The sequence below is a fragment of the Takifugu rubripes genome, chromosome 22 (assembly GCF_901000725.2).
Source record: "Takifugu rubripes chromosome 22, fTakRub1.2, whole genome shotgun sequence".
Classification (NCBI taxonomy): Eukaryota; Metazoa; Chordata; class Actinopteri; order Tetraodontiformes; family Tetraodontidae; genus Takifugu; species Takifugu rubripes.
In genome coordinates, this window is record NC_042306.1 from 4,217,123 (window position 1) to 4,230,593 (window position 13,471).

The 13,471-nt window shown below is 43.1% G+C and overlaps 1 protein-coding gene across 17 annotated transcripts in view; it reads left to right on the forward strand.

Annotated features, from left to right (window-relative positions):
• Nucleotides 1-13,471, forward strand: part of LOC101075629 (receptor-type tyrosine-protein phosphatase F) — a 129,743-nt gene that overhangs the window by 75,289 nt on the left and 40,983 nt on the right. For 11 of the 17 annotated variants that reach the window (XM_029831562.1, XM_029831563.1, XM_029831561.1 and 8 more), the window contains 6 exons: nt 5,355-5,624; nt 6,418-6,999; nt 7,589-7,722; nt 8,129-8,273; nt 10,624-10,929; nt 11,765-11,958. In XM_029831562.1, the coding sequence (XP_029687422.1) occupies nt 5,355-5,624; nt 6,418-6,999; nt 7,589-7,722; nt 8,129-8,273; nt 10,624-10,929; nt 11,765-11,958 (1,631 nt within the window). The remainder of the gene's footprint in view (nt 1-5,354; nt 5,625-6,417; nt 7,000-7,588; nt 7,723-8,128; nt 8,274-10,623; nt 10,930-11,764; nt 11,959-13,471) is intronic. The other 6 variants (XM_029831570.1, XM_029831574.1, XM_029831571.1 and 3 more) reach the window with 1 other exon arrangement.

The window sequence follows — 13,471 nt, forward strand, 5'->3', positions numbered from 1 at the left end:
CAGCCCAATTGAGCAAATCGGTGAGAATTTTTTTTACCCCGACTGGCAAATAAACAACGCCAGCCTTAGCCAGTGATAGTCTGGTTAACCCCGCAAACAGGCTTCAAACCAGCCACTAATTGTTCGTCACGCTGGTGATTTATTCCGGTACCAGCCATCCTCATGCAGGTCTGATGTAATACCCAGCATATTGCTCATCATCAGCCACAGCTGAGTTGTGATTAGACATCAGAGGTGGAAAACATCTGTGGAAAAAGCCCATGTTGATATTGTTGTGCACTTTCCAGCTAAGAACACATTCATCTGATTTTTTTTATTCTCTAACAGCAAAGTTACTCCTCAGTGTTCCTGACCCGCTGCCACTCCTGTACAAATAAGATGAACTTACCTCCACCTCTTATGTAGCTGTGTACTCGACCAGGTGCGGCCTCCTGTGTTTTATTTAGACGCTATCGAGCCACTCCATTAGCACGTACCCAGCGCTCCTACATACATGAAGGGTTCTGGAGCTCCAGGTTTCTTTTTTGGTGTGGTGTTTCTGTGAGCAGACTAATGCAGGGTAAGGCCATCTGTGTACCCATCCTGGAAAAACTTGTTATAGGGGAGAGTACTCTGGGTCAGAGCCTGCGGATAACACCACCACGTCTGATGTACATCAAACAGAATATCTCCTCCAGTTGTTAGTGTGGGTGGAGAAGGAGGTAGAGAAAGTGTCAGAGTAAGACAGACGCTCAGCCATGACTTCATACTGTTAACAAAAACAGACGCGGTAATGTATCAAACATGGAGATGTGATTTTATTGTCGTTTATTGTTATTGCTTCTCGGGTCTAATGTCTCCATTTGACTCCAGAAACAGTGGATATTAAATGTTAAAATATATCGAAATCATTGTTTTTGAAGAGAAGCGTGTATCATTCCCGTGTCCCCAGATAATGTTGCGCTGCAATATTTTTATAAGAAAAAGATTGAACTGCCTGGAGGATCACAGCAGCATCAAATTTGCAGATTAAACACGGTGAGCTCTAACAGGTTTTAGATCTTAAACCTAGACGAGGAGTGGTAGTCAGACACGCAGCGGAGGCAAGGGAGGGGATGTAAGCCTTGTCTATTAATCAGGGCATGTCTGTCACTGGTGTAAGTGCGGCCTTTTCTTCCCTTTTCAGAGGTAATTACAGTGGTTGTGTGGCTTGGCGCCAGCAGGGCCCCCAGGCCCAGCTAGTCGGTAACACCACCCAGGTAGCTGTCAACCCATTAGCCCTGACAACAGCTTTTCCACCAGCCTCACCAGAACAGTGCGCAGATAGAAATCAAACTAACCATAACCCTTTGAGAATAATACTTGACTGGACTGAGAACACTGTCTCTTACGTTGGTTTTGTTGGTTTGGGATTTTACAGGCATTTCTCCCTCGCCTGTTTCTACGACACTAAAATCTCATAACGACGCGATATATTCCGCAGTGTTGGTTGATCCTCGCGCAATTCAAATTACCCTAAAATAAAATCAAAAGAAAGGATTTAAGCCCTTTTTTCCAGCATCTAGTGGTGACAAGTCATCCTTCTTGTCTAATATCTTTCAGGATATATCCTCAAATTTGACTTAAAGTTGGGATTTATTTTCCACACATGTGGAAAAAACACTGTGAGAGGTGCAATAAAACTATCGTGAGCGGTTGCTTCTGCAGTTACTCCACCCTGATCCCAGCACCTCCTTTACCACCCTAATCTTGACGTTTTACAGTCACCATTGAATGATTTCCTCATATTTCTTTATGGGAAGGAAAAAGGAGCTTGAAAGTGAGGATAGGGGATGAGGGTGTTTGCTCTTCGCTTCCTGTCTGTTATGTGCTTTCCACATCCATCAAAGGGCTTACAGGGTTGGGGGTGTGCAGGTGCGGGCTTGCCTTCGCCGCTGTGGCTTACTTGAGCTGACCCTCCTCTTAAGTAGAATTCCATCGACACGAGTGGAACCGCGGTGGAGTTTTCGAGTACGAACAGCCATTTGTCAAGTTCTTCCCCCACGATGGAGGACAGATGTCAGCTCCCGTCTGCCGCCCTTCTTCGTATGTCCGTGTGACATGTCAATATGTCATCGAGGGTGAAGTCCTGCAGACAGAATTTTCATTTACTACAGTCTCCAGATTGTTTCTATGAGTGTGGATCAGGGGGAGAATTTACACAATAGATCGTATCGGCTTTATGAGGGCAAAGAACAGAAGGATATCTAATGTCCTTTATAAAAAATGCTCCGAAAGATTGTGAAACATGTCTCAGGAAGGTTGGAAATCATTTGGATATATATTACTAAATTTGGACAATTCACTCGGTTATTACCTAATAATTAATATAGAAAATGGTTGGTTTCCCTCCTTGTACTTGACCTTGACTTTGCCTATGTGTGCCATTTCACTAACACGTCACTGTTCCCGGGTTCACTGTTTTCTTTCACTGTGTTGTTTTCCTCTCCACTTTGTATCATTCCATTGCTCACCTCCATCAAATCACTTCATCCTCAAACAGATCAGCGAGAAGGTTTGTCAGTTTCACTTTTAATCCCTTCCCTTCTAGACAAGATCGACCATCGTTTTCATCCAAACAACAATGTTTTGTTTCCCCCCTTGCAACACAAAATGATGTGTTATAGCTCTTCCTACTCCTCTTTTTCCATGTAAATGTGATTTTTTTTGTACCGGTATGCATGATTTCTTAAACAATACTTGCATGATTCCCAATTGTGTATCGGTTAGCATCCCCAAACTGACATACGGATAGCGTACAGCATGTAGAGATATTGCCTATATCTGTTGTGTTTGTAGTAGAAATGTAATCCATAGCTCTCTGCTACACTATTTTACAAATGGCATATAACAATTGTTGTGCATGGACAGTGATCATTAATAATTTCGAAGCAAGGGTATTCACTGAATATATTGTTTGAAGGTTTTTGTTCCCCTTTTTTCAACACCAGCATCTACAACACACACCTGTGCAAAAAGCTGACCTATAGAATATTTAAGAACTGAGCTGGCAGTCTGCTGACAGAGGGATGATCAGCCATCATGGTTGCCCAGAGGCAGTGCCAGGAAGCCGAGGAGCCCAGTGATTCTGTGCCAGTTTTCTCAGATATTGATTGACTGAACGGGTTCTGCTATCCTTGGGCACTTTGTCAAGGCAGTTAAATTTATAGGTATCCAGCTAGCAGGCAGGGAGCATGGAGACAGGGCTTATTTTGTGGTTTTGATAGAGTCCTGGAGCCCGTCTCTCCAAGCCGCTCTCAACAGGAGAGAGGCTTCGGGGGAATCGATAACAATTACCTGCCCTCTAGTCATTCTGTTCCACAGCACCTCTCCAAACTTAACCGCATGGCATGAATTATTCACAACATTAAGTGTTCAATATACACGGGCCCCTTTGACTGGGTGCTCTTAGCACTGTTTGGTCTTTGGAATCATGAAAGAATAACTTTGAGCTTAATGGTTTCGCATTAGCTCCACTTCTCCCAGGTTTCCCCCTTTCAGAAGCATATGTTTTGACATACGACCAGCTATTAGTAAATTTATTTAAAATAGATGCACAGTAGCCACTGTGTGAGGAGACAATTGGCCCCAAAACGTGTGAGGTTTTTTTTTTCTTCTAGAAATGCTCTGCCTGTCATGCAGAAGTCATCCTGGAAATCAGATGTTCAGTCATTCATATGAGAAAATTGGGCTTAGCTCATACTTTATCTTTCTTCTCTCGACATAGTCAGACTTGTGATCCCATTTGATATCTTTCCTCAGCCTGTGCATGTTTTGCTTGAGAATGTCATCTCTGTCCTGTTCCCAGGCTTATAACAGCGCTCAGCCTGACCAGTCTTTTCATTTAAAAACCTTTTACCCATGAGCCACAGAGAGAGGATGGTAGCGCCGATAATAGCTTTACGGACTCTGAGCGTTTGTCACTCTGTTTTCCTGCATGACAGCACCCTTTCAATGCAACACCAGAGTTATATGGGTATACGTTACGCCCACCTGAAGATTTTATTTTTTTGGAATCCTTACATATTTACATAACCAGTAACTTTACTGTCTTTTGATGACCGCTTTCAATGTCTGCCAGCTTAAAACAATCCTTTTGTTGAAAAGGGCAACAGTCGTGCTCGATTTTCATCACTAAATGATTGAAAAAGTAAAAAGAACAACAGGTTTACAGTAGGTCTAGCACCTTTCGTATTTTTGGATATTCAGAGGAGTTCTAACCAGGTCCATCTTACTACTGCAGATGTTCCAGAGAAATGGGCAATTTTCTACAAGAATCTCTTATTTCATTTCACTATATAAGGAGCCACATTACAAGCAAGGCAGTATAGTAGCAATGTTCTGGTTCAAATTAAATTGGGAGGGTGTGGGGGTGTTATGGAGAAAGGTGCAGATGTGCAATTACAGCCTTTTTCCCCCTATTTGGAGTGAAATAGATGCTGTAGTAGCAAAAAAAAACCCAACCCTATATATACTGTTTTAAACAGCAAAAAACAAAACTGTCAATAGTGAAGCAGCCAAACAGTTGGCTTTGTCTCACTTTCTTCAGAGAAAAGGTTAAATAAGTCCCACTTTCTCCTCACATTTTCAACACAGACAACAAGAATGTACCTAAAACTCAAGTTTTGTTTTCCAAGATGTCAAAGTGAGGAGTTTGTTGTGGTTGCCAGAAATTACTGAAGATCTGCAGGCGTGTAAATATGGCAGGCATTTCTTATATAACTTTATTTAGAGAGATAACAAGTCATATGTAAATGTTGGCTGCCTGTTTATTCCGGGACAGCTTTTCAGCATTGCATGGAGGGAGCCACATTGGTGTTTGCCTTGTCCCTGGCGACGTCAACAGGCCCTTCTCGTCTCCATGGGAACCCCTTTTTAATGTCAGCCTATCTGCATATCAGAACTGCACAAAGCCAGGGTGAGGGAGAGAGAGTGAGAAAAAGGCTGAGGAGAAGGAGCCAAGGAGAGGGAGGAGAAATCAAACAATGCCATCTCCACGGGGTCCCTCAATGATGCAACTCTCACTACCATTTGACACTTTGACAAAAGAGGGCCAGACATAGTCTCCAGCAAATCTGGCCAATTTTTTTTATTATATCCTCTTTTGTAGACGAGAGGATAAAACGCCCCCTCCAAGTTTTCTTGTGAATTTCCAGAGCCATTTTGTGACAGTCCTATTATTCCCATTATGTTGGCCTGCACATTTGGACAAAGGCGATCAGCCATCTATTCTATTAAGATTCCGGAGTTATCTTCAGTAAAGCATACAAGCAAAATCATTGTTTTCACTTCATTTTGTTTACTATGTTTTGCTGCTTCTCTTCATCACCACCTAGTGCGGAGAGTCCCACCGCGATTCTCGATTCCACCCACCAATCAGGAGGTTATGCCAGGCGGAAGCGTCAACCTCACCTGTGTGGCTGTGGGCTCGCCAATGCCATACGTCAAGTGGATGATGGGCTCTCTAGAGCTGACCAAGGACGAAGAAATGCCACTGGGCCGCAACGTGCTGGAAGTGACCAACATACGGGAGTCTGCCAACTACACGTGCATGGCCATGTCATCTCTGGGCGTGATAGAGGCGACCGCTCAGGTCACTGTAAAAGGTGAGAGTTCGTGTGTGCGTTAAATCTAACTAAAGCTAATAAACTTTGAGGCTGTCGCTGAAACGATTTATATTTCTGCCATCAGTCCCCCACATGTTCTGCTTATGAGTTATTAGGATTCTAAACACGTAATGTTTCTGAGTAACCCAATGCACATTTATTACCACTAAGTAGGGGGAAAATAGACTGTTGAACACTAATAATTTAGGTGAAAATGTTTTTTTTTTTTTCCTGGAATGTAGTGAGTAAATATTGCTCTCACTGACTTGTATGTGAATGTGTAAGCGTGTCCTCAACCTAATTCTGCCTCTCTTATCACTGGCCCTTTGTATTGATCCCTTTCTCTGCTCAGCTGATCGATAGAAAGAATGTCACAGTCATTATGAGGGACCACAGCAGGACAGAGCCCCCTTTTCAAAGAAGCCATAATGAAGACCCTCAGTTTTGTTTGCGTTTGTTGTACCCTCACAACAGGAGCCACTCTCGCAATTTTCTTCTATTGTCAGTAATGGTCAGGCCTCTTATAAAACACAAAAAAATGAGAATTTCATATTCAGTTTGGGATATTGACTGCTGAAAGTTCTTCAAGGATTAGTTTATGAAACTATCATCACAGTGCAATGCCTTTGACAACAGAGAAGCTAGCAGTTACATCTTTACTTCTATAATGGAGCTCTTTTGTGGAACATCTGTTGTGTCAAACATGACTGTTTGACAATTTTTTGGTTGGTTTTCTTTTTTCAAATGACTGAAAAGTTATTTTCTCATATATACGCTACTTCTCTGTCCTCAGCCTTGCCAAAACCCCCCACCTCCTTAATGGTGACTGAGACCACAGCAACCAGTGTGACTCTTACGTGGGACTCTGGAAATCCCGAACCTGTCTCCTATTACATGATTCAGTATAGAGCTAAGGCATCAGACAATGGCTTCCAGGAAGTAGAAGGTGTGGCAACGACCCGTTACAGCATTGGAGGACTTAGCCCCTTTTCTGAGTATGAGTTCCGTGTCATGGCTGTCAACAACATTGGCCGAGGGCCTCCCAGCGACTCAGTGGAAACACGAACGGGTGAGCAGGCCCCCTCCTCACCACCTCTGCACGTCCAAGCACGCATGCTGAGTGCCAGCACGATGTTGGTCCAATGGGAACCGCCCGAGGAACCCAACGGGCAAATCAGGGGCTACCGAGTGTACTACAGCTCAGACATGACGGCTCCGCTTAGCGCCTGGCAGAAGCACAACACGGACGACAGCAGCCTGACTACCATCTCCAGCCTGACTCCAGATATCACCTACAGCCTCAGGGTGCTGGCCTTCACTTCTGTAGGTGACGGGCCACCATCTGACGTCCTACAGGTCAAAACCCAGCAGGGAGGTGAGTAGCCAACGACTGCAAGCGGCTTAAGTTTTTAATTAACCAGTGTACACTCACACCCATTTCCAAGATTATTAGCATATTATACATAATAACATGTGATACTCATGGCATTGTACACATGTATATAATGTACTGTGAATACAATTATGCGTACCTACTCTTCACACGAAGTGATATATTCATATGACAAAATATCTCAGGGTTGAAAAGACCCAAAAACCTTTGGCAGTGCTTTCTGATGCTAAACTAGTCTTATCGTTCCTGGGAATGTTGAGACGTTTTGTTAAGGATGAGCTCCTGAAACACATTTGCTTGGCCCACATTTATCCCTCACTCAAGCCCAACTGATGCCTCTTGAGTTGTGAATAGCAAGATTTAGATGCACAACTGACCTGATCTCAGGAGATCCACTATTGTGCTTCTGAGAAAGGACGTCATGAAAACAATTTTGAGCGTTTAAGTACAAGCTCTTGTTAATGTTGCTGTAATTGAGAATATATGTATGTATTTATCTCTGAATTATGTGTGTTCATCTCTTTTCGTTTCATTTACATACTCTTTTCGCTCTCTGCCACTCGTCCTCAAGTCCCTGCCCAGCCTTCCAAGTTTGAGGCTGAAGCTGAGTTGGATAGTCGAATTATGCTAACATGGCTTTGGCCCGTCCAGGATCCCATCATCAAGTATGAGCTGCGGTACTGGGAGGCTGGCACAGACAACAAGGTTAGAATATCAACAGGGATTTATCTTTTTTTTAACCTGCTGCGTCTGTTTCATACTCCAGTGTAAGATTAGAGACTCCTGTTCTATATGATGTGGGGTGAGAAGCCAGTGCCAAAGTGTTGTTTTTCTCTTGATGCTGCGGAGGGAATATATTTATTGTATTTTGAGACAAAAAAGTCGTGTTGTTCTGGTTCTTATTGATCGTCTTCCCTTAACTAGCACTTTCCAACTGGGCAATTAGGTTTATTAGAGGTTGTCTAGAACTGAGTGATTATCTACTGTCTACCCACCTACATGGGACAGCAGTCTGGATTTTTCACCCTTGTAAATCAACTCGTGTGAATTACGTGACTTTGGTATGTCTTTGGTTTTAATCCAGTCATGTTTTCATCTACCCCCCCTCCAGATGCATGTGACCTTCAACCCAGCGGGCTCATACGCTGTGGATGGTCTAAAGCCCAACACTATGTACTTTTTTTCACTGGCTGCCCGTTCTGAGATGGGCTTAGGCGTCTTCACACAACCCATCGAGGCTCGCACCGCCCAGTCCAGTAAGTCTTCCTTACACTCCGTCTCGTGTCTACTTATCTCCTCGACGTCCATTAACCAACATATTTTAGAAGTGATCGTCCCTCAGATCCGCAGGTTTAAATTCAAGGAGTTTAGTGTGGCTCCCGAGAGCTTAAATTCAGCTGCACGGGCGACTTGATAGTCGGGTACATTTTTACCAAGGTGTAAAACGCTGACAGTGCAGTCTCCCTGGTACCACCACTGGTACCATCTCCCCTCTGTCACCAACAATAACCCTCCTGTCCATCTATCTGAGGGTAAGCCCTATTACTCATTACCAAAGGTACGTGTGTTTGTGTCCCCCCCCCCACCAACCCCCACCCAGCATTATTGAGCTTTTATTTTATCATATATCGTTGTGCTTTATAGTGCCAGTATACAAAATGTCACTGAACGGACTGCTTCGTCTATTAGTTTATTACTTATTTGATTGGGGGGAAATTATGTGAATCTGCCCTGATGCATAAATTATACGACTAAAAGCCAAAAAAAAAGAGAAAGTTTGCTGTTGGGTTAAAAGTTAAAAATGAAAAGAGCATAGCAGGCCGAACCAGATTTGAGAGCACAGACACACAGATGCTGAGGAGTCTGGTGCTTCCTGCCAGCAGCAGATACAGGGACGCAGAATTTGGTGAGCAGAATTTGGATCTCATGCATTGGCTGGTGCGCATGAAATCAGCTGAAGCCTTGAGAAGGTTCTGAGGCGAACAGGCAGTGGAGGAGTGTGACATTTTATACTGCTGCATTTAAATGTTAAGTTCCCTTTTTTTATGATTCAGAGCAATGAACACAAGCTGATAAGATTTGCTACGTCCTAAAATTGACCTCAACACACAAGAATAGTTTATTTTTAATACTGTTTCTGCTCATTTGGTGTGAGAGCAGCATCGTCACATAATGAGAAATGATTAGGAACACCCAAGTCTCAAAACTCCTTCATCTAAAGCATGGCTTTATGTTAAGGATCCACATTTGGTCAGTCCTGCCCTTGAGGCAGTCGTGTATCCCGCTGGACTGTCCTCTTATCCAATTAGATTTTGATTTGACAGAGTTTCAATATTGCAATCTCTCCTGGTTTGCCTCTGTCTTTTGCCTCTCTGGGTTTTGTCAGCTTTTTTGCCACTGAATAAACAAAACACACAACTGACCATTTCCTTCTTTTGAGGTCTGACATTTTAAAAGCATTTAGAATCTGGCTGTATTTCAGCTTAGTCGTCATTGCTCTGCTTATGTGACTGTTTTTATATTTCATTTGGTTCTCTTGAAAAAGCCCCTTTGGTGTAGCTGAATGAGTTTTTCCACTGAGTTAGCTGCATGTAGTATATTATCATTTTTCTTTTCAGTGATGTTCCATATTTTAATATAGTTTATTGGTTTTGTTTTTTGCTCTGGACTTGAGAGTTTTCAATTTATGTCACAGTTGTTCTCGATATTATAACTTTTCCCCTTTTCCCAGTCTCAGTATTTATACTGCAGGTGTATTGAGAGATTACCAACTCATTATAGTTGGCAAGTGTAGCATTTTCAGAAAATGTTGGTACCATATGGCTTAAATGGCTGATTAAATTCATTAAATGGCACATTATAGTCTAAATATAACCAGTATTTTATGATCAAAACCACATTTTCAAAGCATCGCAGTTCGTTTCAAATTCAAACCCAGAAGGTTGGTGACACAGCTGGTTGCCCATTCCTATAATTACACCAACAATGTTTTTCCACTACAAACCAGATAGTGACAATAGCTGTGGAGAGTTCCTCACTAAATTGTAAATTATGTGTAATTTCAGACAGCTCAGTGAATCCACCTGCAGGAGGTGTGAACAACAGTTCGCACTGTTCAGTACGCGTTCGCACTCTATGCCCACCTCAACGCTCCCTCCGTGAGGGGCAATTGTAAGGACAGTTGTAGGCACCGTTTTTCTTCAATGAAAAACCAGCATAAGTGTTGTGTCAAAGAGAGTTAAAGCTGTTCCCAGGTTATGTGCAGCCAATCTCTCAGTCCAGATGTTTCATCCTTTTCACCGTGGAAGTTTTTTGTGTCCAGTATAAGTCCTTAGGATATTTCTGTTAAATGTGCAGAAGGTAAGAATTGACATCGTTTGAAGATAGTAACTTTTTATTTGTTTTGAATAGAATGTTGAGTTTTAGTTACATCCGTTCCATTAAAAATGTTAAATTTTATACTTTGAATCATCAGGTGTACTGTTGAACAAAAAGCTTCCACTGTTGTCTTATGGTAGCTTGTGTTTTGGTTGTGTTATTCTTTTGTTTGTTTGCTTGATCTGTGCTCCCATTTGTGTGGTTGTGCCCTCCCCTCCTTCCCTACAGCCCCATCAGCCCCCCCTCAGGAAGTCCATCTGGTCAGCCTGAGCTCCACCAGCCTCAAGGTGAGTTGGGTTCCTCCGCCCGCAGCTAGCCGCCACGGCGCCATTGTGCGTTACACGGTCAGCTACCAGGCACTAGCTGGGGAGGACACAGAGCGCCATGAGAAAAAGGACATCGGTGCAGATGCCACCAGCTGTGTGCTGGAGGGCCTGGAGAAATGGACTGAGTATCAGGTGTGGGTGAGGGCACACACTGACGTGGGCCCAGGCCCTGAGAGTGCCCCAGTGAGGATGAGAACCAAAGAGGATGGTAGGTGGACCCCTCCGCAGACCTCTCGGGCTCTTTGATTACGTGCTGCTCAGTCTCACCCTTTCTCCTCACTGTATTCAGCTTCTGTCTCTGTTTTATTTTGATAAATTTATATTAATGGCTACTTTTGGTGAAAGACATCAAGACATCAGTGTCTTTTTTCTGCGTCTTGCTCCTATATAGATTTGATCATTCACATTAATGGTGGGTTCAGACTAATCACCCCAGGACCTCTGCAGTGCTTTCCTCTTCTTCCGCTCTTTAAATGCCTTCTTGTTTGATTTCTGAGTAATAGAGGGCGAGCTGAACCCCCACCCCCCACCCCTTCCCACTCATTTTCATTGCTCATGCTTCTTTTGCTCACTTATTCCTCATTTTGTTTGCACACTGATAAAGAACGGCTGCCCCTAAGAGAGAGCCTTCTATAATTAATGTGTTTGAAGTTTGCTGCATCACAGCTAATTTCATACTGGAATTAAGGGCATCACAGACATCACCAGACCACATGCTTGCCCTCATGGGGTGTTCTGGGGGCACATCAGAACAGTATTCTGAACTGACTAGAGATGATTTTGGTTCCTCGCTAAATTGAACATCATATATATGTGTGTTTGTGATTATATATAGTCAGTTCAGAATACATATATGTTTATATATATGTGTATTCATTTCTTAAATTGATGATGAAAAAAAATATATAATAAATAAAAAAAGGACTTGACATGAAACTGAGGAGATTCCTCCCCTCCTCTCTCACTGCTCACTGTCTGTCTGTTTTCTAATCTTATTGCTCCTCCATACTCTTCCCTCTCTCCACCTCTCTTTCCCCTCTCAGTGCCTGGAGCACCCCCTAGGAAGCTCGAAGTTGAGGCCATAAACTCCACAGCAATCAGGGTTACCTGGAAGCCGCCACTACAGGGCAAGCAGCACGGCCAAATCCGAGGCTACCAGGTCATCTTCTCTCGGCTTGAAAATGGCGAACCCCGGAGCCAGCCTAACATCATGGACGTTGCTTTGCCAGAGGCGCAGGTACTGGATGATGTCTTGTCTAGCCTTCCTCTGTCTTTTCTTTCCCAGTCTGCTGTGCTCTTCCAATTATTGTCATTCTACACTGCACCTTTCTTTCATTCCATTCTCTGAGCTCACACTTCATTTCCTCCATACCAAGCGACACACATGGATTTCATTCTGCCCCAGCAATGCTCTTTTTCTTCTCCTTTTCTTCTTTCCCCCAACATTGTCTAATGCAACATTTGACTCAACTATTCAAAGGTCCATTCTTATTCTACAACAATAGAAAACCTTTATATTTTATGTTGTGAATAAAGATGGTCCTTGGTAAAATAAACACTCTCTATAGTAATTATAGTGTAGCTTTAACACATGCACTGCCTTGTTACCATGTTAAAATAGACAGCAATTTTTTTAAGCTGCCCTTTACACATTAATGTGACCTTAAGATTTGCGCCACTGTGAGATGGATGAAAGATTAAAATCCTTATAGGAGACTGAAATATTCAAGAATGTCTTTAAATGAATAACCTTTTTCCTCTCTTTAGAATTTCCATTGGGGCCTGAATTAGTTGCTCCAGGAACATGAAAAAACAAACAAAAAAAAGGCCGATTAGACTCGTGTATTTGAGCAACAGGTTTACGGTTTAGTTCTCAGGCAAGACCCACAGCTGCGCCCCAGAGCTCAGCTATTGACCTTCATTTACTTTGTTAACCAGCCTGCGATCTTGAGTCTCATCATTTTGTCAGAGGCAACGCGGCAAGTTACCTTGAAACGGGCTGTTGGATGTGCTTTCCCAGGAGACACTCAAAAGGAGCATCATAATCCCAGATCATCATTAACAGCATTGATAAACACATAACAAGCCATTTAGTTGCTTAGCTCACATGGGACTCTGGAGTTGTGCTGACATAATTGAAATATCTTCAATTTGGCCAGAAACCAAAAAAAAGATGGAAAGAAAGAAAGGAAAAACATGGAGGCTCATATTTGCTCTTCCAAACGTATGCGGAGTCCACAAACAAACTCAACGTCTTTGTTTTACAGCGATATTTTCCTCCAGCTGTTACTGACAGTATATTTTTATCTCACTTCGTACTTGAGTGCTTGACAGCCAGGACAGCATCGTTTGGTCTGGAAGGAGAAAAAACAAACATGGTGGCTGCTCGTCTTTCTGGAAGTGTTTTCACCATGTTGACATCTTCAGCGTGACTTGGCTTTGTTTTACGAGGAAGTCTTTCCAATGAAAAGGACCCAACGTGTGCAAACAGCACTGCGCAACGTGTGTCATTTATTTCAGGTTCGCACAGTCGAAAAACAAACTGAAGTTTATTCTCTTGATCCAGTTTGTCTTGCAAAGCACTCCCTCTCTTGCACAACCCAGAATTCCTCTACCTTTCTTCTGTTTTCCCCCCGCAGTCCTCTGTTCTCTCTCTCTTGTCCCCATTTTGCACTCTTCTGCCTGAAAAGCAGGTTGAGCAATTACCAGGGGCTTGCGTGCGGGGTGGTTACCCTTGATTGAGTCATCTC